This window comes from Opisthorchis viverrini, assembly GCF_000715545.1.
Source record: "Opisthorchis viverrini unplaced genomic scaffold opera_v5_31, whole genome shotgun sequence".
Classification (NCBI taxonomy): Eukaryota; Metazoa; Platyhelminthes; class Trematoda; order Opisthorchiida; family Opisthorchiidae; genus Opisthorchis; species Opisthorchis viverrini.
In genome coordinates this window covers 2,050,214-2,075,050 of record NW_008751688.1, presented here as the reverse complement: position 1 = coordinate 2,075,050, position 24,837 = coordinate 2,050,214, and the positions used below count along the sequence as shown (strand labels likewise).

General features: G+C 42.4%; 1 protein-coding gene across 1 annotated transcript; it reads left to right on the top strand.

Annotated features, from left to right (window-relative positions):
* Positions 1–5,121: 5,121 nt before the first annotated feature.
* Positions 5,122–18,223, top strand: T265_13053 (hypothetical protein; the record flags this gene model as incomplete). The annotated part of the gene is made up of 7 exons (XM_009166897.1): positions 5,122–5,435; positions 7,542–7,740; positions 8,770–8,909; positions 11,807–11,978; positions 12,746–12,868; positions 13,584–13,667; positions 17,876–18,223. Coding segments are annotated over 7 exons (1,149 nt in total), but the record flags the coding sequence as incomplete, so codon positions are not given.
* Positions 18,224–24,837: the final 6,614 nt, after the last annotated feature.

The window sequence follows — 24,837 nt, the reverse complement described above, 5'->3', positions numbered from 1 at the left end:
TCGATCGGTTTACGAACCCGTATTCCTACGGCCTTGCAGACGTCGTCCTAAAATGTGAAACAGAGGGTGAATTCATGTGCGGAAACCAAAGGACCATGTCCAATGATGCTTGTCAAGGTGTCGTTGGTGCAAAGTCCGTGAGGTAAAAGCCGAAGTGAGCGAATAAGAAAAAAATTTAGATCAGCCAAAACTAAAGGAGGCATAAGCGCCCATAATCAGAAATTAAAAACTGGGGGGAAAGGAGTCTTGGGTTTTGAGAAGGCCATTCGGACACCATATGTGTTGGAGAAAAAATATCAACTTGATTCCAGTTGTGGTCCGGTTTCTAATAGAACGGTAAGTATTTCATCCTTATACAAGACAGAAGAACTTTGGTCACATGCATTTCGTTTGCATTTAGTCTACTGCTTTTCTAAGCTTCCTTCGGTCACCAAGGGCGTTCAGGCAAGCAGGCAGTGCGGGAAAGGCTAGTGACTCGAGGGAAAACACAAAACACAAAGCACAAAGCTACAAAAGACAATATTCCCAAAAATGCCCGGAGTTGGTGTCATTGCCGCGTTCTGTATAAGGGCTATAGAAAACGGGATATACATCAACTTCAGCTTACTTATCAAAACGACAGAATAAAAAATTAAAACAGAGGGCAGATGCACGATTCAATAATGAGTGAGAAAACATGAGTCAACATTAAGAACGCATTAGGGACTCTTAATGACAAGATCAAATAACAAACGGACAAATTTGGCGATGCGTTTTTTCGACAGCATAATGAGAGACACACCTTAAGGCCACACTACACAAAGAAATGAAAAAAGTTTACACAGCATACCGTTTCCTCCTGTTATCAATAGGGAAGGCGCATGTTACACATATTGTAAAACTATTCGAATACAGTAAACCTAAAGGCATTAAATAGTTTCAAGTTTGCTTGGTATGTTGACAATCCAGCATATGCAATTTGTCGACAAGTTGAACTATAATTCTGCTACTACCAGATGAGTTTTGATAGCAAAAACATCACGGTTGAAGCGTCATTGATAGACTTCATGTGCTTCAGCGACTTTTCTTGGCTCATTTTGACACTTCTGAAGAATGTTAACTTTACGCAGCCACTGTCTATGCAAGCTGGATTATTTTGTTGTTGCGGCTGCCTTCTTTCTGTATGAGGTTCCAGGAAGAGAAAACGAAAGGTCAGTAAGACGCTTGCCCACCAAGGAATGCCCCGGAAGTTTGTAAACATAATACGTTCTTTGTATTCTCAGACTTCCGGACGTGTGAGAGGGTACGGAGAGCTCTCCAAAAGCTTCCGCACACAAAGCGGTGTCCGTCATGGATGACCACTCTCTCCATTCCTTTTCAACTTTGTGATCGATGAAATAATGAGACGAACGCTGGAGGGTCTCCAAAACCCTGGTGTTCAAATAGCCTGTGGAGAAAACCTTGTCGATCTGGAATATGCATACGACATCGTTCTCATGTTCGAAGAGGAGAAGAAGGCGCAAGTATTCTTGGATGAATTGACCAAAGTCATCCCGTCCTTTGGTATGCATTTTGCACCCACAAAGTGTAAGGTAATGCTTGTGGAAGTGCAGTCACTGAACACGCCCCTTACAATCCAGGGAGAGGTACTGGAAGTTGTGGAGCGTTTTACGTACCTTGGAAGTTGTATTAGTTCTGATTGCAGTGTGACAGATGAGGTGAATGCACGAATCTGCAAGGCTCGGGCCGCGTTTGCTAACTTGAGACACCTATGGCGTCAGAATGGTTTATCCCTGAATCTGAAGGGACGTGTGTATCAAGCTACAGTACGGGCTGTTTTGTTGTATGGCTGTGAGACTTGGCCTATTCGAGCAGCGGACCTGAGACGTCTTCAGGTGTTCGACAATCGTTGTCTCAGAACCATAGCTCGTGTGGGTTGGTGTCGGCGAATCCGTAACGAGGCAGTTAGAAAGCGTGTTTTCGGTTGTGTAACGGGTACTTCCATTGGAGAATGTGTCCAGCACCAGAAGCTGCGTTGGTTGGGACATGTTTTACGTATGCCGAACCATCGATTGATGAAGAGAGTGCTGTTTTCCATGCCCAATTCGGAGTGGCGTAAACAGAGAGGTGGCCAACCGTTGACTTGGCAGAAGAGTATGAACGAGATCACGAAACGCTTGGATGCTGTCAGCGATAATCCAGGAAACTTTCAGGAAATTTCTTATCTCAGACATCTGGAAGCTTCTCAGCCCTCTGGTTCCTTTGAGTGGCATGACAGCCGAAAACAACGTTTTATTTATTGGTTTACAAGCAATTCCTGGCTTTGCGTGTAGCAAACTTCAAATGCGAGGTAGTTTATATAGGTAGTAGATGGATTCAAAAATAAGGAGCTTGAGAATAGAAATAATTCCTGCGCATAAAATGTATTTTGCTGTCCCGAGGATTTTCTAAAAGACGTGCTCAGAGAAGTTCACAGAACTTCTGTTTAATTAGGTGGAATATGCCAAATAAAGCTGATTAATGCTTACGCAAATTAACAGTAGAGTCACTAACACAAAAAGTATGTTGACAAACGATGTGGTGAATAGTGTGTGTCACACTGTTCCATTTCTTGTTAGAGAGAAGCCACTGAAGACCCAAACAACAATATGCAAAACCTATTAGTAACTCGTTTAATTTTACCGTATTGCACGAGTGATTTGTATCATTAAGTATAAGGATAATTCAAGAACTTTTATGCCTTAACTTGAGATGACATCCAATTTATATCAAACATAAATAAGTACCTAAGGGGTCGTGATCAGAGTGTGGGATTAAAGCCGTATCTAGCTGAAGTTACGCCAGTCTAGCACCACAAAAATGGTACGATGTTTTGGACAAATTAATAAGGCAAGATTCATCTTGAATATGCTCAAAACAGTAAAAATATTTGGATGGATTTTTGTAGATTGATACCAGCGTAAGAAATTTTAAAAACGAGAGTGACCTCGAATATATTCTTTTTATTCATCAGATATTTTTGCGTTTTTACTGATACCTTTGGTTGTTGATACATACCATAAGTGTGGTAGTAATTTACATTAAATTGGGTTAAATCATAAAACCTCAGTGGAATAATGCTTGAAATAAAAATGAGTGATCTGAGTGGACAACATATAGATTATTGTGACAGCGTATATTTTAGATCATTTCTTAAGCAACACGGCGGTGTAAAGCTATGGCGTGAGCACACCTCTAATGCCAAGTTTGCTGGTCACATCTGAAGCACGCACCAGTGAAGAAGTGAACCCAAGCATGCCCTTACTAAAACGGTCTCCGAACTGTAAATAAAAACGGTGTTCCGCCCAATAAACGCTAATGGCGCAAAATTAATTCGATAACGACTGTACGCACTATGCACTCAATGTAGCTAAAATTAGCCAAAATTGACTTTCCGTTATTTGTCATTGTGCAACGAATATTGATGTTGACGAAAAAGTAGTAAACCAGTTCTAGACGGGATTGATGAACTTGCGTAAGTACGGCTCCAAAAGTGCACGAACTGTAAAACAAAAGTAAAGAATTCTTGAGTTCTCAAGAAAGCCGTACTGTTCATCAGTAACAAATAACCAATAACACTTTAAACGTGTCCATAATAACACCACTCTGGCAAGTTGACAGGCGTCGGCAGCATTGCGCGAGTATATTATTTGTGGTAAATTTAGGGCAAGATGTACTGGCCTGGTGGCTGCTCGGTTATAAAATCACTAATTTAGGTAGATGACACTTAAGATATAAATGAACCTCTGAAGTTTGCTGATGAATGAAAAATAAAAATAAGAATAGTTGTCAGCTGAAACATTTTATTCCACCAACGTCCATTTGTTTGAAATAATTGGTGGACGCTTAGTGATTGATCTATTTGCCAAACCCTGTAACTTAGTTGCAAACGTTTTTCCACCAAACGAGCCTGCTTTGTCATTGCATGTTTACAAGCAGAAACGATGGGTCAGCTAACTACAGTGTCCATGGAAAGCCCATTGGATTTGGGTAGTACGTCTAACTTTATTGACTGAATCTATTGAATCATAAGTGCAACGCCATACAAACACTTTCATCAGCAAAGACTTTACATTGGATTGTACTGGTGGGAATTTTAAAACATTAGGAAGTCGGAGCACCAATAATAAAGCTTGATATAGTGGCTTAAAGACAAACCACTTGCCGAGGTATCAATATCCAGAGCGCGGAAGATCTAGGAGTGACCATACAGATTCGGGATCAAGTTTTACCCTTGATAAATGAATAGGCAATCATTCTCGCCAATTCTAATATCATATGTCAAATCAAGTGTAACTTGAATCAAGTCGCATTTCTGACAGCAGACATTAGCCAGCAAGCATCTGTTTAAATTATTTCTAATCTTTTCTCACAAAAGTTGCAAGTTTTACACCCGCTACTGAAGGGAGTACAAGGGATATCAACGTATTTCAGCATATTTTATCCTTGGGTTTCAATGACCAGATTTCACTGCGAGGTGTGATAAGCTCCCCATATCTAGACACGAGCAACACGTTTCATTCTGACCAAAACCGGTCTCTCAACCTAAAATAGCGCTCTCTGGTGGGTGATCGCGTCCAGAACCAACAACTATTTATTGTTTAGAGGTCACTATTTCGATTTTGGACCAGATATCAGCATCCTTATTTGCCACGTGTGCTAATGCGTTTCCAATATGATCGCAACTGTTTCATTTAAACCTAGTCTGTGCAGTCATAAACAGTTTTGTGTCTAATAGATTGCTATAAACCCAGTGAACAAACCATTCCTTCTTGTCTAACTCTTCATCTGTTTATTGCTTTCCAACATCTAACAGGTTACAAATAGTAGCACCCTAATAAGCACACTTTAGGTATTGTTGGCACCAAGATGTCCATTACAAAATGGATACATAGGTTGAATTTTGCCTTCTGTTTACGTTAAGCGAGTCCTCCGATTTATGAGGAGCCTGGTCATGTTGGAAATTTATTTCGTGCTCTTGTGTCACTAGGAGATAAGATAACTAATACTTAACCATTCGAACATCATCCATACGTTTATATGAACTTGAAAGTGTCGCATTAATTTGTTGTTTATCGGAATGTTGTGAAACGGGCTATCATAAGCTCACATAATTTTATTTCCTCTTTGAAGGCTTCTACGGCCCCAAAGGAAAACCAATTAGGATTGTTGGGCATTTCCAGAATAAACCTAGCTGATTATGCGCAGAGACCAGAGGTTGCCCGAAGTCTGTTTGAATATCTCTTTTATGGTCTAAATGAAACTCAGCTGGCCCTAAAATTAATTGGGCTCGTCATGGGAAAAGGACATCTAATCTGCAAACGGCAGGCGCATGATATACAGGAAGACAACAAAAAACGGAATATACCTGGTCTAGACTGGTGGTGGTTACTACAAAAGGCAGAATGCTTTACTCGGTATGTCACCTTTTCAGTGTTTTTTATATACAATTCGGTATATAGAGAATCAGACATAATTGGTAGTTGGAATACCTTTACTTGTTATTTGTGCAGTTCAAGAGCAACTACTTCAGGCAAAACTTCATCATGAGATCAAAAAGGCAAGCTATAGGGTGTGGGGTCTAGTAATCCAGAACAACACGAACTTAACAGACAAATGGTGGTAAAACATCACTTGTAAGATGCATGAGTGGAAAGATTTCCTGTTTATATATATTTAGAAGCAAAGGTGGGGTTTTTCGATATTTACAGGAGTGGAAAGATTTCCTACTTATATATATTTAGAAGCAAAGGTGGGGTTTCTCGATATTTATAGGTGGTATAGTGGTCAATAGTGTGGAACTTGTAATAAATTGAAACTAAGGTAGAACCCGGTTTCTGGAATGTTCAAATCCTGTTGTCGTAAACCATTCATATTCATGCAGTAAATCACTGTGAACGGGAATATTTTGTATTGGGATCACATTCGTGCATAAAGACGGAGACAGTAACGAAATCTGGCCAGTTCTTACAGAACGTGTCGTATGTGTAAAAATAGTCAACAGTGACCTAGCTATGTAGTCTTCAAATATTAGCCGGAAGGTCGAGGATGTGAATACCTCTAGATATTAGTAGGGCGTGCACCGCGGCTGCTTATTAACGGTTGTAAAAAGATGTAGAGCACTCCTCGGCTTCTGAACTTCGCGTGACGTCAGCTGAGGAGCAGATTCTCAGGTAAACAGTAAAAAATTCATACAATTTTGCTTGAAGTGCACCGCAAAAGTTCAAAAACTAGAGGTATACTGCAGAAAATCAAAGAACAGCTGAATCCTAGCCAGAGACAAACAAAAAGGTTTGCTAGATAGCATATGGATCTAAATTAACCATGAACATCAGTAGTTATTTCGGCCAGTGAACTTCAATGATTTTATCTTATTTTTGCTATGCTGCGTCGCGGCTGATTGAACTTTTCCACAATCGTAAAACATGCTTATGTACAAACAGGAATAGTCCTGTTTACTAAGAGTTGAATTATGTTGGTCAATGCTTCAGCGAATGCGTGGGCCGGATTTGGTGAAGGGGAAAAAACAGTCCCTGGGAAAAGCGTTTCCTAAAGCAAGTAAACAGCAAATGGATTGTACTTGAAACATAAAAGTTGCCAAGTGACCCGCAAATTTGTGAGCAGTTTTGCTTTGCGACTTCTCACTTTTCTGTTGTGCGGAAATGTGCTCGTTTGCTGGTGGACGTCATATAAGCCCAAGAAGGTGTTCCTAGGTTATCCTGATGGTGTGGTATTTTTACGACAGTTCATACTTGGTCACTTATAACTGGAGTGTCGCTGTGAAGGCTATTGGCAAGAAATAAATGAACTCTGAATAAGTTCAACAGCATTCGCCGTATCGTCTAATAATGGTTACAAGTTACAAGCAGTAATTGTACCATTTAGAGTGGAGATAATTCCATCACAATGTTAGACCATTATAAGCTAAAAAGAAACTACAGGTGACCATGCAGTGAGCGGTGCACCAACTGGCTTGGATAATTACGTGACTTCACCAGGTCTTTGAGATACCAAGGTGTGCGTTTGAGTAAACAACGTTCACAAGCCACACTTCTCCAGGATTGTAAGTACGGGCAATAGTCACCAGTAAAATACAACCCAGATCCAATATCTGCTCCTTTAGCTGAGATCAGTTTGCATCCCGCTGGTTATACACATAGTTATACTTACTAAAGCTGGAAAAGGTTTGAATCACTGTAGGTAGAAAACTAAATCGAAATAGCCATGGGGGCCCTATGGATTCACGAGGACACTTGCACGGCACTCAATCAGTGATTCTAGACAGGTCGTTGATACCTTCAAGTAATGCAGAGTACACAAGCTTGTTTTCTAATAACATGTATTCAGCCGTTATACAGTTTGCTCACGATCAGAAGATTAGAAAATAGAGGACTTATGGCTTAAGATGTGTGCGATTGATATGGTCTTCCAGATACGGGTATAGCAGCACTCTGACCGTTTACCAAGGCATAAAAATAGTCTTGAGTGTCTCGTGTGTGTGATTATGCCACTTGATGTTTCAGCCTCGGAATGCTGAGAGACGCAGAAACAGCGGCCAAAGATTCTGCAGCACAACAGCCTTCCACAGACGCTTATATGCTCCTCGGAGCTCTTGCAGTGCATAATAATCAGCCTATGGGAGCTATTCAAAGTTACACTTGTGGCTTATCCAAGCTTCCAGAAGATGTCGATATTTTATTCTCTCTTGCATGCAAAAAGGAGGTGAGGAGGGTGCTTTATACACGTTTTCATAATTTCGAATTTCTTTACTTAGAAAACAGTTTTGGTTGAATTGTTCCATCTATGCGTTTTTCAACTTCTAACACAATTTTCCGAAATTGCACCGGCCCTATCCCCTTACCAGTAACTGGTTTTGTTTAAGATACACCACTGGTTCATTCTGACGTATTCAGCTTTGCTACGTCGATGGATTGCCTTTCCACAGACCCAACTAACGACAGGGCACTGTCAGCTCTCATGTTTCAATCTACAGCCATGGCGTCTGTGCACCCAAAAAGGTCATGCTTGGACGACTTGATCCAAAACGAAAAAGCTGGACCGTAAAATTTAGAGCATTTGTTTTGTTACTGCTTTGTCTAATAATAGAAACGTTTTCGGACGTGTATGCACTTTACATCTGGCCTGCAGGAAGATGTGGTAGATCCCATATGTGTCGGACTGACGCTTGCAAGCACCACTGCTATCGCGTGAGTTTTGACTAACGAGTAATCTCAAAGGTGTATTTGCATACTGTCCTCCTGTTGAAAAATGAATAACCCTTCTACCCTTCGTGGTTGTTAGACACACTTTTTTGTTGGAAAAAACTGCATGAGGAAGGTGTTTGGCAGTTCATTGAAATACTGATAGCCTGGTTGCGTCGATCTGTTTGCCAAGGTTGACAATTTGCTTGCAAGTGTTCCATAAATAAGCGTCCGTGTGCGGTTGGACTAAACAGTCAAACAACAATATGATAGCCGTGCACAAATGGTTTGTCGTAGTTCTTGGAAAAGTAAATAGATCTTCCTTTAGCTCTTTGTGAGGCCCTATGATGCCCCGAGGATCTAGTTTAAATTCTTTACGAAGCTTAGCTAGTGCGTTGTGTAAAGTGCCAAAAAATAATGAAGCAGAAAAGTAACTTTAAGTCGCATGCACCAGTAGTCATAACAATACAAACTTTAATTGATTAGTGAGTTCGACATTGTGATAGCGCATTTATAGCCTGTTTTCCTGTGATCCTTTTTAAACATGAAGGAAATGGGTGAAACGGATGCGGCCCTGCTGCTTTACAAACAGGTGGCAAACTTGGATAGCACTCACACTGGGGCACTGAGCGCTGTTGCTGCTCACTACTATCAAGAGGGGCAACCGGAAGTTGCATTGAACGTTTACAGGTAAACTCGATACTGTTTCCGGTACATACTGTATTTATGATTTGGCAAGCTTCCGATTCGTATCAAAAGAGGAAATTAAAGGCAAAATGCCATCAACTGGGTCGATAAAATTCATACAGCCTGGATTAACTTCGTTTCTTTGGTGGCGTGTAACAGCGTTTAACGAGAAACAATGTTGAACAAGTTTGTTCTATACGTGTTTCTTTTGGAATTTCGAAGATTTAATTTTTGAAGAGTGGCTTTGCATTTTTCCGAAACCATGGAGCCAGCGTTTTTATTTTGTTATACAATAGCCCGGACTAATGGAGACTACTGTCAGTGAGACAAAACTCACCAATAATTCCTCTGAAACTTCTCGGCGAATTCGACTGGACGACAGAAATTTCGGGGTCCAGCAGACTTAGAGTCGAAGCGTAAATTCACGCATTCGTCGCTCACTTTCTGTCCTCAACTACCTACTGTCTAGATAACTTGCGGTGAAATTGCTGGTCGAGGCTATTCACAATGATGGCTTTATTATTACTTCACCTCTCAAAAAGATTAGTGCTGTTAGTGCTTGTTATGCCTGAAATGTTGAGTGTGCCCCATTGTGTCACGTTGTCTGCACCCCACTGATTACCTACTACTCAGATAAGATAATTCGAAAATTCCTGTCCTTAATTCAACATAAAATAATGGCTAAGCTTAAAAACATTGGAAATTGTCGATTGTTTGTGCTATATAGAAAATTACCTATTGCCTTTTCTGGGTCGAAACTGGACAAAAAACCTGGGTTCGTCAGTCTTGTAGCACTACTCTCTCATAAGTGTACAAAGCTGACTTGTTAGTATAAAGTGAAACCAAACATATTGTAAATTTTTACCGTTGTAATTTTTTTCTGTATATTGACAAGTACTTCCATGCTCAAGCATTTTTAAGCGAGCCAGGAATCAGGCTAACTCAACTTAGGCTCTTAGGTATGGAAATACCGTTCAGTCCATCAGAACCAATCTGTGAACTTCTGTCTTAACCGTTGAATCTGCAATGAACATTGTAACATGAAAATACTAAATTGGCTATAAATACTTGGGGAGGGTGCACAAAGAAGCCGCTTCATTGAACCCACTGTGGGTGTGGGGTTACTGTGATCATGTTGCTGAACTTTTGTGATCAGTTGATTGCGTTTTTGATGCACACAAAGTACTTAAGAATGGAGCGTTCAATCTAATTCTGTTAGACAATGTTTTCCTAGTGATATCTGCATTATGTTCCCCGCGCACTAGTTCATCCTACTCTTATTACCGTAGCATTACCAGCAAAACACGTTTTTGTAAGCTGGCAGGTATGTAATCACATACAGTTGTTGCCGGTTTTTGCGGGAAGTGCGGTGGAAATTCTTTTTCTCGAATGCATGCTTGTAGAAGTTTGATATAACAGATATTGTCAGCTACTTCATCATTGTAGTTGCCACTCTTACATCTATTTAAATGCACATGGTCTTGATTCGGAAGAAAAACTAAATTTTCTTCACTGTGGGGATGTACTGTATATACCAAATCATCATTCACAAGAAAGAGTGCCGTTTTCCGCACCCAGTTCAGAGAAGCACAAACAAAAAGCGAATAAACTTTGACCAGTCTCAAGAGTTTGAAATCAGTTACTCACTATCCGGGAACCGCAACCTTTAGGATGCGGTCTGCTTTATTCCTTCTGTGCATGGTATGAGAAGCCGCTAATCGATTTCAGTGGCGCTTTCATTTTCAATTTCTATCCTGGTTAGCTGAATGAGTGTTTCGAGATGTAGGCATCTTGGAAGGTTTGTGGTAAGCTAGCACCATGTTCTGTTTCTGTCCATGTTCGTTCTTTTCCTTGCAACATGGTTTTAAAGTAAATCATGTTTGCACGACGGCAAAGAATCAGTGAGGAACACCGATTTTATGCTCACAATGTTTTTGTTGCAGTTGTTGACAGGACTGACGATGATGGCGATCAGGTTAATAGTAATAGCAATAAGGATAACAATAATAATGATAATAATGATGATGGTTTAACTGGAGTCATGTGGTCGAAGCATAGTCAGTGAAGATAAATGCATGGCTTTAGTCCATTTAAAATGATCGACAATCACTACGAAGCAAGTTTGGCCTGACTGAGAACATTCGTTGCGTTTTTTCAGGAAGGATGCTGGACTACCTAGGCTGGGCAACTAAAAGAACGGCTTTTATCTTAATAGATTCCAAAAGGCAGTTGAAAGTGACCGGTAGTGTGACGGTTGAACGAATTTTGTTTCAAGTAAATACATGCAGCTTGAAGAGCAAAGCGTCGCACGCAATCAACCTGCTGGTTTGCTTCCAACAGTTAAAGAACTAAACTGTCCGATACGGCAGTAACACTCAAACGAAAGGAACAGCCTCCTCATGACATACGTCTGCGGAGTCTTTCAACAGCACATTGGTCAGCACAGTTCCGGAAGGATAGACAACGTGTTTTCTGCATGAATTGTCACAAACAAATGACGCGCAACCAAAGCAGCTTGGGATGTGTGCACGTAGTTCCTGGTCTCTGGTTCACGGCCACTGGCGATCACGTGATCAACCTTGGGGATTGTTCAATTGCATATCTGAGGTTTTGGCGCGCAAGCGTCAACTGCAAGCCACAATCTTAATGTGGTGGATAGATAGGAAATATTCAAAACAGACTGTGTTTTGAGTTGTCGTTTGCAGAATAAGCGTACCCGTTACCAAACCGCATTAATACTCCTTATGATCACTTACTTTTGTAGATTCAATGAACTGGCTTAGGCAGAAGTTATATAAAAGTATGGAATTTTTCACCAAATGGGCTACTATAAAAGAGACAGTAGAATGAAATGCACTTTATTGCTTCAACTCGGTAATTTTCAAATTTACGCTTTCTAGACGGATGCTCCTACTTGGATTTGAATCGGCTGAGCTTTACAACAACCTGGGACTGTGTGCTTTCTACGCTCAACAGTATGACACGTGTATGGGCTATTTCAACCAAGCCATCCAAATGAGTACTTTGAAATCTGCGGCCGAAATCTTCTACAATATCGCACACATTGGAATTGTGAGTATTTTCGTTGAAAAAAAAAACAGACAACTAGGCCTCAACTTTGGATAATGCCTAAAAATGGCGTCTTTAATTGCTTAGGTTGACCCAACACTAATTCCGCCACCAGCTACTCGCCTTTTCAATGCAAATATAAATCTGGTAATGGTAGGAATGAATAGTTCATGTGCTACAATGCCACTTTTATCACGGAGGTCTCTTCTTCACTAGCCAGAGCGCTTGGAAAGCGGCTTGGTAGTGCTGCTGCATGACTGTTTTTACATCCATTTATTATGTACATGATGATTGTGTATACCCTGTCGCCATATGCCCTTAGAGCTGGTGAGAATGGTAAAGCATGGTAGTTCAGGAAACTTGTTTTCGTTTAAGGCTTTTTCATCAATTAACTATTCCATTCTTTTGTCAGTCGTGAGCCCTCAGACGGAACTGAATCGAACCGTCGAGTACATAGGCCAACGAAACTTGGCCATCACCTGCCTGCTTAGTCGGTATTCTAAATTACAAAGGTCACTCCAATTGTAAAGTTCATGTTCAGTAACTTATCACGGTTGTTAGTGAAGCAAAACTCCCTGAAAAAGTATGCCTTTGAGTTATTTTTGTCCCGGAGCTTATCAGGTTTTATCGGACGATGTTTCCCTAAAGGAGTCTTCTTCCTTCGGTCTCACATTACGGAAAACGTCCTACTTGCAAAAAAGTCTCTGTTAAAAACAAAAAGGTAATCGAGGTAAATGAAGTTGCTCTCCACTTTTTCTTCTTCCTCACAGAGGTTGGGTGATCTTAATCTCAGCTATCAATGCCTTCGAATTTCTCTCGCCTATGACACCCGCCATGCAGAAGCCTATAATAATTTGGGCGTCGTTGAACAATACCGAGGCCAAATGGATATGGTACGTACACAATAAAAAATTGTTTCGATAGGTTTTGATGCCGTTTCTTTCATATTTTTTTTGAAGCACTTAGTTCGTTTCAAATGAATTTAAGCTTAGTTTGAAAAACTATAATCTGACTAAAACGATGAGTACATGATTCGTGAATATCTTCGCGTCATCCTGAATACATTAAGACAGTTTTTTCCCTGTGACGAAATCAATCATTTATTGTGCTTCACAATAAAACAGATGAAAAATGCATTACTGGTATAGTGCATCATCAAAAACCAGATTCAAATTTTGTTTTAACACCTTAATATTTTGTGCATTCGATAATACTACTGTGTTCCGTAACATACAGGCTGGTCGAAACTTTTTACTAGTGTCTGCTTTGAGCACACATGCTTCGTATTTTAAAAAGTAATAATGGAAAACAATGCAGCCGAATTTCGTCTTGGAAACAAGTAGCTCGATTCGAGTCTCATCACCTGAAGCAAATTCCAAAATTGCATCGACGTGCTCAATAAAGTGTGGGCCGCTTGTTAAAAAAATCTATAGGACAGCGTCTTGTCAAACCTTCCAAGGAATGGTCTGGTTAGGACGCAATTAGCAACTTGCTGGGTTGTTGTAAACGTTGTACTTAAGCTTATAGTCCTAGGATGAATTCACCCACACAGATCTAATCCATATTTATCCATAGTCAGGTCGTTTGAACACCTTTCATTCATTTTAGGCCAAGGTGTTCTACGAAACATCATGTAATTTGGACGAGGAGCTATTCGAACCACGTCATAATATGGCATTACTGCACGATCAGGTGAGTAAGGACCAGTGACTTCTGTCTTTGAAGGCTTTCTTCGTGGAAAACAAAAAATAACTCCAAGCTTTTCTAACCGATGGCTTGTTCGAACAAACACCTAACTCCTGAAGTAAAGCCAAAAAGTCTAATCCGCTTATTCCTTGATGATGGCTTGTGAACTGACAATAAACAATCTACTGGCTTGGAATGCTATGGCATGAGCCCAGATGTAGAATACTGCTTGTGTTCACACTGCAGTTGATTAAGTTCACCCTGGTCAGGCTATCTGTGGGTTTATCGTAGAAGCCTTAATGTCTCTGTTGAACTGAAATATTTTCCTGCTGACTACCAACACTCTCTGGCTTCATCTCAGATAGCCTTTCTTCACGACAGAGCTAATCATCCACCTATTTTTCTAAAGTGGTTGTCTTCCTGTCTGCCCTGGCTATTATTGATAATATTATCAGTTATTAGTACTGGTTCCTGAATGGTTCACAACAGGCAGCTTCAGTAGTCCTCTCCAAATGAGGCTGACTTACATGAATCGGCTGTTTGGTCGTTGATATTTTCTTTTTACACTCAAGTGTCTTTCAGACTATCTTGGGAATGCGCCATTGTGACATCACAATTTTGAGTTCACAGATAGTATCATCAGACCTTTGATATTGAGATCATGAATGACGTTGGTGGAGTTGTCTGAGTCCTTCTCAAGTCGGCAGTGCTTGTCTCCTGAAAGTAGTTTGGTTTCGGTCAACATTAAGTGATTGCTTCTTGCGCCGTTGATGTGATATTACTCTGTTCCCACCAAGCGTCTTTCACGGCTGTTTTTTCAGCACGTTTGTCTACAGGGATTTTGTCAACCGAATTAGAAACATTTCATCCTCTCGTAGGACACTTCTATTTTATTTTTGGTGCATAGTCCAGCAAACCGCCGAATTATTCATCATGACTGCAATGGATCCTTTGGGCCAGGTTGGGAAATGAGAAACAACAGATGACTCTCGGCAGATATTTCAATGAGGAATAACTTGAAACAATGTCCTACCGGCAGCTGGCGTTATTTGAGACGTCGTGTTGTGACAAACGCCAACAATGATACTGGCTTCGTTTCATGCATTCTAGAATACTCAAACACTTAACAAGTTTCACTTGAGCTAACATTCACTGATCAGTTTGTTTCAGCGGAGTTTTGTGATATAAACACTGCATGCATGGATAAAACAGCTTTACTATAGCAGCTGGAATTACTGTGCAGGTCCGGAATTCTTACAACTGATGATGATGATCATGATTATGATCATAGTGATGACAATGCTTTCCTGCTTTTCGGCACTGAGTGGTTTCACCTACGCGACGAAACCTCCATTAAAGCAGACATAGAACGTTTGAGGCCTTCGGGACCTCGTGCATACCTTTTTCTTTTCAAGCATCACCGAGCACCTAACTCTTACAAACTCCCATCCGCTGTGTGGAAAAATAAAGGCGGAATTTTCAGTCCATGACAACATACTCGCATCTGTCTGAGCAAAAGAGATTATCTCAACCAACTGGGGTGATTCGACAGTGGTGCCCACTTTTAGAAAAGAAGCACGCAGTAAACAGGGTCACCGACACTTGCCGAACCCTTTGTAACTAGGTTTTTTGTCTTTTTATGAGAGCGATAAGGCGCGAACAGAGAACAGTTAGTAAAATTTTGGTCGGATATATTTGAACTTAATCGTATGTTACTTTAGTGATAAATTTATGGTCAACTACAATCCTTGCGTTCCTTAACCAAGAGGTTGCATTCCATTTTGTCGAACTGTTCGTTCTTATCAACAAGCTTGTGTAGGTACAGCTCTACAGAAGCTTTCCTCACAGCATCGATGTATAACAAGGGTGTTCAGTCTCTCCACCTTTGTTTAATCTTGCCACTGATTAGGTAAAGGAGGCGAACTCCGAAAGGCCTCCAAAGTGCCGTTGAAAAATCTCCCCCAGCAAGGACCTTGTCGACCCTGGATAGGAATATAACGAAGTCCTTGTTTTTATAGGAGAGCTGGAAGTGTGAACATCGCTAGGAAATCTGACCGATATCATTCACTCCTTTGGCACGTATTCCATGCCCACAAGTTTCAAAGTTATGTTGGGGTAGCAGAGTTTTGAGCGATGCTTCTAAGAACTTAGTGAATGATACTGAAACTTGTGGAATATATTGCGCATTTCTATATTGGATTAGCCCTAACTACAGTCTGACAGGCGAAGTCAACGCAGAAATCTTAAATCCTAGAAATTATTCTGTTAGCTTTTGCTACTTGCCACACTATAAAGACACAGCCCTTCATGTGACGCTTGTATCAAACGATGATTTTGGATATGCTGTTGTACGGCTGCAGACGTTGGCCACTTCGTTTGTAGTTTCATGGACAACTTTAGGTCTTCTACCTCCAATTCTACAAACTGCGCATATCGAGTTGCTGCCCTTCAAGTGTAGTGTTGTCCTCTAATCTAAATTGTCGTGGACGCAGTATGACAGAGTAGAAGAGAATGAAGGATGTTTAGAAAAATTTGGGATTTCTGGTGGTGTCCGCCCTCCAAGATTGGGTCGANTGCCTGTTTTGGCTGAATAAACTAAAAGATGTGCCGGATAAACTTTGTCGGTGACATTCATGCCACCATTTTCTATGCAGATTGAGTGTTGGGGGTGTTGACAACTAGGAGGTTTGAGGTAGGCTGTTCCTAGATCTTCCATCTGGTCCAGTTTTCGCCTTTTATATTATGAGGCCCATTAAAATAAATTAACCTGAAGAATCAATACTCTCCTTATGTACAGCTGTGGGTGATGATCGGAATGGTGCTTTGACATCAGTGGCTTAGTTGTAATATCCTGGAGGAACAGCCGCAGCCTAAAGTTGGAATACGAACGTATGCCTAACACCTACCAGCAAACAAAAACAGATGTTTGGCTCTTAATTTAATATCATGACACGTCTTTTCTAACGTAGAGTTACTGCTCAGCTCGGTGGCTTCCAAGTCCTAGTATCCTTGTTACTTCGGAGCCCGTTGTTGAAGATGTCAGATTTCACCCTCGGTCAGCTTTCAAATAAATAAATAAATTGATTAGCTATAAACAGTGTGACATAGGCACGTTGGTTCCAACCGCTACAGCTTCAATCACCGGAAAATGGGAAAGTGGAATATATGTAACCAAGCCTTGGAGGCGAAGGCATGTTTAGTTCACTCGTGTAGCTACGCATTGAAGGTAATAGCTTTGATTCATGAGCGTCACTGACTGCGCAACTGGGCCATTTCCGCCAGTGTCGTTAACCACTGGTGATTCCAGTCCGGGTTCCCCATATAGTTACTGACTCGATATACACTAACTTCCATGACTGGATACCAACCATTGGCGTAACATAAAATCGCTCATATCTCCTTCATTACCAGTAAGCTCTTTCCGGTGACTCTTAGGCAGTATTCATGCTATCGGGTCCGTTTAGGGTTTAGCGGGTTTGCTTATGGGTTTGGAGTTCTGGCAGTGTAGTCAGTCAGTCTGAATTTTTACTTTCTTATTCAAAAGTTTTCGTTTCGCTGCTACGAGTTATTATTATCGTAGCACGACAAGGCATTAAAGCGGAAATCGATAACGTAAGCGATACGAAGCAGAAATCATTCGTTCTTTTCCCTTCTGCACTGATATATACATATATATGTAATTAGCCGAACCATATAGTTGTGCGGCAGTTAAGCATCAGTTTCAACATTGATGTTTCTGTCTCTGGTGATGATAATGACCATGATCATGATTTACGGGGAAATTAAAGCGTAACATGATGAGTGTCATCATTATGACTGTCATTACGTTGGTTAGTGTACTCGTTTCCCTTTTGTACTCTATTGTGCGTATATACTAATTGATGTATTGCACCTCACGTTATATTTAGTTCAGTTAGCTTCAAATTACATGACAGGTTTTTTAGCACCTGATAACGTGTCACAAAGTCCCCGGTCTTCAGTCTCGGTGATGTCAGGTCTGTTTAGAATGAAGCAGGGGATATTCCAAGACCAGAAAATATGAGTTGATAAATTTTAACCAGTTATGGCTTCTTAAGATTGCGTCACCTACCTACTTTCAGCAGGCTCGATCCCTTTGGTGCAGTATCAGTTAAATGCAGCATTTTTGTGGACCGCGATACACTGCTACTTTCTGCCATGGACTGTTAAACATTCTGTTTTTCATCCTTGTACAGATGAGTGAATTTTATGCCGCATACACCTACGCTGCACAAGCGCTCCGTTTACTTCCAAACAACGAGAACCTTCTCCAGCTACAGAGCAAATTGTCGATTTACTTTCGCACCACTTAATGTTCAACAAAGTGTGATGTAAACTATCCACATTTATTTTCAAGCAGCATTTAAAAAAATCACCGAAAATAGTTTCCCGTTTGATGTTTTTGTGAATCTGCATTCTAACTTGTTAACTTTCGAGTTGGTTGTACAGTAAATCCAACTGCATATGGCATTTCCCCCGGACGTTTGAAATATTATCTGAAAAATCCATAAAAACCTGTACCCAAAAGAAAAACTATGAATTTTGTATCCGTATTTCTAAGCAGTTTTGCTTTCTGTATTATCGTAAGACTAGCCCATCCAAACCAGGACCTTCATTTGCTGAAACAGTGCTTAAAGAAGTGACCATCTTCAATGCCGCCTAGAATCCCACGGAGATCGGACTGACTTGCATTGTGACGATTGGCTTCTGTTAGAGAGTGAGTCAATTTCTTGGAGACTCCGTAGTGTTCCTGTACCGTATACCACGCATAGAAAAACCCTTCCAAAGTTAATTCGGCGGTATGGATCTAGGTCCTCTCCGTCCATACGAGAATGCCCTCTGAACTAACGTTTCTGTTTTCAGCTTATATAGTTTTTCTGAAGAGGGACTCTTGATCACACGCGTCTCTAATTGCCAGCGACTAAGGGATATCCTTTTCTACTTGTCTCGCATCCTCCGGTGTTCCAAACTGAGCTTCCTATCAGTTCATTATGTGCAACTTCAGAATCCGTGTGAGCTACCATATGAAGGTGCGTATTTGTGGCTTCAATGTCGACATTACCACCAGATTTCTCAATTGAACTAAGGCGACCGCACGTAACACAGGATTCCACAAATGAAATGGAGGGACCTCTCCGTTTTCTCATGTGCTGGTGCCATTTTAGGCAATCAAGGAGCAGTTGAGAATGGTGTCATAATTTTCAGGACATTTTAGATCACAGGAGGCCTCAGAACCATATGGGCTGTCTTAAAAGTGTCGCCCAGTAGAGCAGATAAATACGCAGTACATCCCGTAAACCTATGAAATGCGAATGTCCGCAAGATTCCGCCGTGTAAAAGCCGATACTCTGAAGAAATCGTAGAACTGTTCTGTCGTTGGGTACCATATGCGTGGCTGGTAGCTCACTAGAAAGCACTATAGATAAACGCCAACTGTGCGCCCTGCCCAATCAGTTTTGGTGGATTGGTGCACGATTTAGGTAACTTTAGTTGGACGCCCTAACTCAATAGAACTCAGCAACTGCTGGGTGTTAGATTTCAGAGACACCCGTTATCTCGTGCAAGATAGCAAAACCATTAGCGCTAGGCTTGGAACTAAGATTATTTAACAATTTTCCATACTGTTCCAGCGCGGGTACGTGGGTAGAACAAATCGACAGAAGAAACCTAAACCTTCTTCTTGCCGTTCACTGGCTGATATCCACCTGAAAAGAACAAGAGAAAACGCGTAACACTGGTCTTTAAGTTGTCGATGAAAAGCAGTAAGCTTGCCAGCGCAAGTGCTCGCATAAAAGGTCTCTGAAATTGCCTTGAGCTGCGTAATGGATGTGCGTGGGCAATCGTCGGAAGAAAGTTATTCTACGCTCCAACCTGCCTATGTTGGAAAAATTGTTTTCCAACAAAAGTGAGCTTGGAAAACTTGCCATGGCCCCGCCATGTGTAGACTGGGTAAACGGTGAAAACCTGCCAGCCAAACATTGTTCAAATAGGACATAAGTAGGTATTAGGTCTCCTTAGGTGCGACGACACGTTAGGGGGAAAATACCAAAAACCGTGAGACACATATCAAAGTTCACAGATTTAGGGCAGGCAACCATTTTCGTGGCAGGTCGTTAGACACGCTCAATAGGGGTTACGTCCTGCGTGCATCCTGAGTAAAAAACTTGGTTGGCATATTCAAGAAGCGATCTAGCATAGATTCCAAGGCGTATTCGTAGGTCTGTAGCACTTGTAAACTGCTCTTTTTCATGCTCAGTATCATCTTTTTTCCCATCATTACCAGTCACATCGCTGTACAAAAGTTTGTTTTACTGAAATACAACCGCTACCGCCGCGCGTTGGCTCCAACGTGACTTTGAGACTTCTGCTGAGTGACTGTTGTTGTGACCGCCGGTTAGCTATATCTGACCGCTGCTAACACTAAACGTGAACAAACATTTCAGCTACAAACGCTGGACTAATATATTCGCACTTGTGGAATAATATTTCGATCACCGGAGATCTGGGATACCAGGAAGATAGAACTATTCTTTGTGTGGTGGTTCAACGGAATACGGAACTACGGAATCTCCTATTTTGAACTGTGAGTCAAGATTTACTTGTATTTTTCTCTTTGTGACTTTGTATCTGGCTTACACCAGTAATTTGTTCAGTTCACTAGAGACTCCATAGGGCCGTTAACCACTACAGGTCCATGAAAATAATAAAAAAGAAGATGAGTCGAGTCATACGTAAAATGGTGAATGCGTTCTGAGACGATTTCACATGGTAAGTAAGAAGGACATGTTTGAAGAGAGCCAGATATGCAAATTTTTAGGCGTTTATCCCCGTGACGTCTTCCGGTTCGTCCCGTCCATACATGAAAAAGGAGATCACTGAGTCCCCTCTGATTGACATTTTGACGCACTGTTCATGAGCCAGATAGCAAATTTTTAGGCGTTTATCCCCGTGACGTCTTCCGGTTCGTCCCGTCCATACATGAAAAAGGAGATCACTGAGTCCCCTCTGATTGACATTTTGACGCACTGTTCATCGTTCAAAGTAGGGTCTAGGCCAACGGCCACTAACTGAAAAGTCTATATCCATTTGGAGTTCACTGTCATTTGAAACCCAGGATTTCAAGTCGCCTACAAAACGTAGACCTGGACTTCAAAGAGCATTTGGTACATCGTCTGCGTAGATCATAAACAGAAGTGGTTCCATAACAGAGCCTTGAGAAACTCCAATTGAAACCCGTCAAGCCTAATTTTACTCAAAATTTTCTTTTTTATGGGGATGTTCATGTGAAGATCAAATTGGTAAGAGGCCGGCCGTAGTTATGCCTTGACAATATTAGGTGTGACTTAGAAGAGCACATTCCAGTACCGGAAACCAGGCGCAAACCAGCCAATCGGACAAACAGTACGTAGCTTCACCATGCGGAGGGTGCTGTGATGCCTTCAGTCCGCCACAACGCAGTGTCGTTTGTCACAAAAGAACCGAGCGAGATCGCACAACATGGCATGGAGCTCGTGCTCCGATGCGGACTTGGCGGCCCTTACATTCTAGGTCAGCTGGCATTGGCGCCATCGTTGACTGGGTTTGTCAACTGATCGAAGCGCGCTGGATATTCATCGACCGTTACACAGATACAAGCAAACACTACAAATCAACTCCACAAATTCCGTAATGGGTCTTGCTTTTCAAAAGACGTGAAGCATAATCGGATAAAACGTACCACTCGCATGCCCCATCAGTATTAGCCTGTGGCGGACTAGGACCTTATCAGCGGGCTCGGATAAATTAACAAGCAACGTAACCAATACAAAGTCACAAAATCACAATAGGAAAGGAATGAGTAGTCAAATGGGGACTCACGGGTGCGTAGATCCAATAGTTCACTGCACCGATCCAAATGCAGTAACTGGCTGTGAAAGGAAATATTCACTTGGCGGAATTTCCCACAGATGGTTCCGCGTGCGTGATATATTCCACGGTTGGAAAATTATTCACGCTAAAAAAATGTCACAGGGATTTATTGTGACGTTCAACAGTTGACACAAACACAGAGATTTGGTCCCACTGGCTCAGCAGTCAACAAACAGTTCAACGGAGCGTAAATACACTCGTTCAGCAAGAAGTCAGCAGGTCGCACCGTAAAATTGTGTATTCGTAACATTAAAACAAACGTCATGATAAAATGTGAACGACAGTTACAAAGTGTGGCTGAAGTTCAGGAAGAACGGTAAATGTGACAACGGATTACAGACACTACAAGCCATCGTTACACATCATTCCCCTATAATTTCGTTCGCCTGCCGCTGAAGTCCTTTTATCCTCTCCAGGTTGGCTCTAGCAGCGGGTTTGTTTAGCCGCTTTCCGTGGGTAACTTACCACTTACGAAACCGTGTTCCATTTACTCTTTTTGATCCCCGACCGCCGTGAATTGTATAGACGTTGCCCCGGCGTCCGGTAGTGACAAAGGGCCCTGGCCATGAAATGTCTAGCTTCCGCGGCCCCACTCCGACCCTTCCGGGATTCTGATGATCCTTCCACTTGCCATGAAATGTCTAGCTTCCGCGGCCCCCTTCCGGGATTCTGATGATCCTTCCACTTGATCCTCACGCCTATGGGGAACGCTTGTGCCCTTCTACTTGCTGTTTTCTGCCTAGTCCTTTCCTGAATGGTGGTTAAGTTTTCTCAAGCTCTCCTGCTTTCCTCCTCTAGCTCCTCTGTAGACAAGCGTGTTTCGGGCAAGGACCCAACTCCCTGTTCAACGGGAAAGCGCGGATGCTGACCCTACATCAGTATAAAGAGGGACTTGCTTGTGGTTGGTTGTATGGAAGCACGATGAGTTAGAAACACCACTGGCAAGTTCACTTCACACTTACCACCTTCGACCGTCAGTCACTCCTTGATCATTCGGTTATTACGTTCGTTTAGACCATTTGTTTGCGGGTGGTATGGTGCCGTCCCTAGCCGTCTGATGCCCAGATTCCGCAAGCAAGACCTGAACTATTTGCTCTCAAAACAGGGCCACTGATCCGTTAGGATCACTTTTTGCACCCCATGGTTGGCCACTATGTGATGCATTGCCACTCCGCTGATCGTCGTCGCCCGCTGATTGGGCACGGCTTCCGCCTCAATCCATCGCAACAGGTGTTCTGTCATTGTCACGATGTATTGATTCCCACTGGTTGTCACCGGAAAGGGGAATATGATGTCAAATGACCACAACTCGCCGATATCCGAGAAGGAATAGGTTCCATGGGATAGGTTGCTCCTTTCATTAATTAGTTGACATCGCTCACAGGACACTACATAATCCACGACCTAATTTCTCATCCCGGGCCAGTAGGCCCTCTGCCGAAGTAGGTCGTATGTCTTGGTGCACCCTGTGTGTGCCATCTCATGGCATTCAACGATGAAATTCCGTCTCAAGACGCGAGGTGTCACGGGCAGCACAACATCTGGATCAGTGGTGTTCCAGGAAATTATGCCAGCTTCATTCGGCCTCAGTCGATAAAGTGACTGTGGAACGCTTCTAGTTCCTTGTCTCCCTCTCCGTTTTCAATGCTCCTTCCATCCGACAAGGCGGCTGCAACCTTCCGTAACGTGTGATGCTCCCGTTGGAGTTGTACCAACATTCCGGGATCTAGTTGAACGACGAGGCCATTGGCCCCAGTCATGATCCTGGGGATCTCATCTTCAGCCTCTGGTCTTGATAACCAATCAAGCAAGTGGTTGTCCTTCCCTGGCACATGCCAGAAGGTAAATCGTACTCTTGCAACCGGAGTGTCCAGGGTGCGAGCTTCCCGCGAGGATCTCTGGTGGCCCTGATCCACTCCAGAGTTCTGTGATCGGTTTCGACATTAAATTTGTCCAAAACAAATATGGCCTACACCTATCTTGCGCCTAGACGATTGCTAAACATTTTTCTCAGTGGTCGAGTAATTCTGTTCAGCGTTAGTCGGGACATGACAGGCATATTTGATAACTCCATTCCTCCGCTTTAGGACTGCGCCGATACCGCGATCACTAGCGTCCGTTGCACCAGTAAGCTTCTCTTCGACCCTGGGCAATTTGAGGGTCGGTTACTGATCTATCATCCACGCTTTGATACGATCGAAGGCCTCATGCGCTTCCTCAGTCCATTCAAATTCCGATTTTGCACGATCAAGTCGTGCAGTGGCGCAGCGATTGTGTTGAAATCCTTAACAAACCGGCTGTAGTATGCTGCTCGTCCAAGAAACTGCCGTGAATACCGGTTTGAACTGGGAAAAGTACACTCCTCGACCTTTGCCAAATTTTCTGGCAGTAGGCTTATTTCTCCATGAACCAATTTATGCTCCAGCAGTGTCACCGAAATCCGCGAGAGTTTTGTTTTGGCCTCATTTGCCCGCAGGCCAGCCTCCCGGATCCGTTTCAATACAGCCATCAAGTGAACTGCGTGTTCTGGTTTCGAATTGCCGCGCACAACGATGTCGTCTCCGCACACTGCACCATTGTGTAGTCCCTTCGTTAAACGAAGCATCATGCGGCTGAATGTGAATGGTGCTCCAGACAAACCAAACGGCATTCGACTTACTTGATTTTGGGCGTCCCCAACCGTAAACGCCGCTCCCTCCCGGTCCTAGGCGTCGAAGGATAGTTGTCTGTATGCGGAACGCAATTCGAACAGTGAAAAATCGGGAATGCTGGAAGGAAACGAAAATTTCCGCAACCGAAGACACAGCTACAACCCTATTTACGGTTAGCTCATTCAAGCGCCGGAAATCCAAGCAAAACCTGTATTTTCCGTTCACCTTCCTTGCAAGCACAAAGGCAGAGTTGTATGAACTACTGGCTTTTTAATTGTGCCATTCTTCAACATCTCTCCTGAATTTGTCTACGATCGTCCTCCTGTTGATGGAGCTTCAGTGGATGGTGGACATTAGGTCGAAAGCGTTCTGATGAGAGGAAAATTTCGTGTTCAGTCTACGGGCAGAAGCCAAGCGGATCCTCATCGCCCGTGGACAGTTTGGAATGTTCCTCGACCACGGGCTGTACTGACGGTACGTTGCAGGAAGGGTGGTTTCAGATATGTAGCACACTCATGGCAGTTCTCGGATGACTTTTAAGCTTCCCTGCCGCATAACTTGTCACTATATTTTACTGGTTCAGGTCAACTACGAAATCT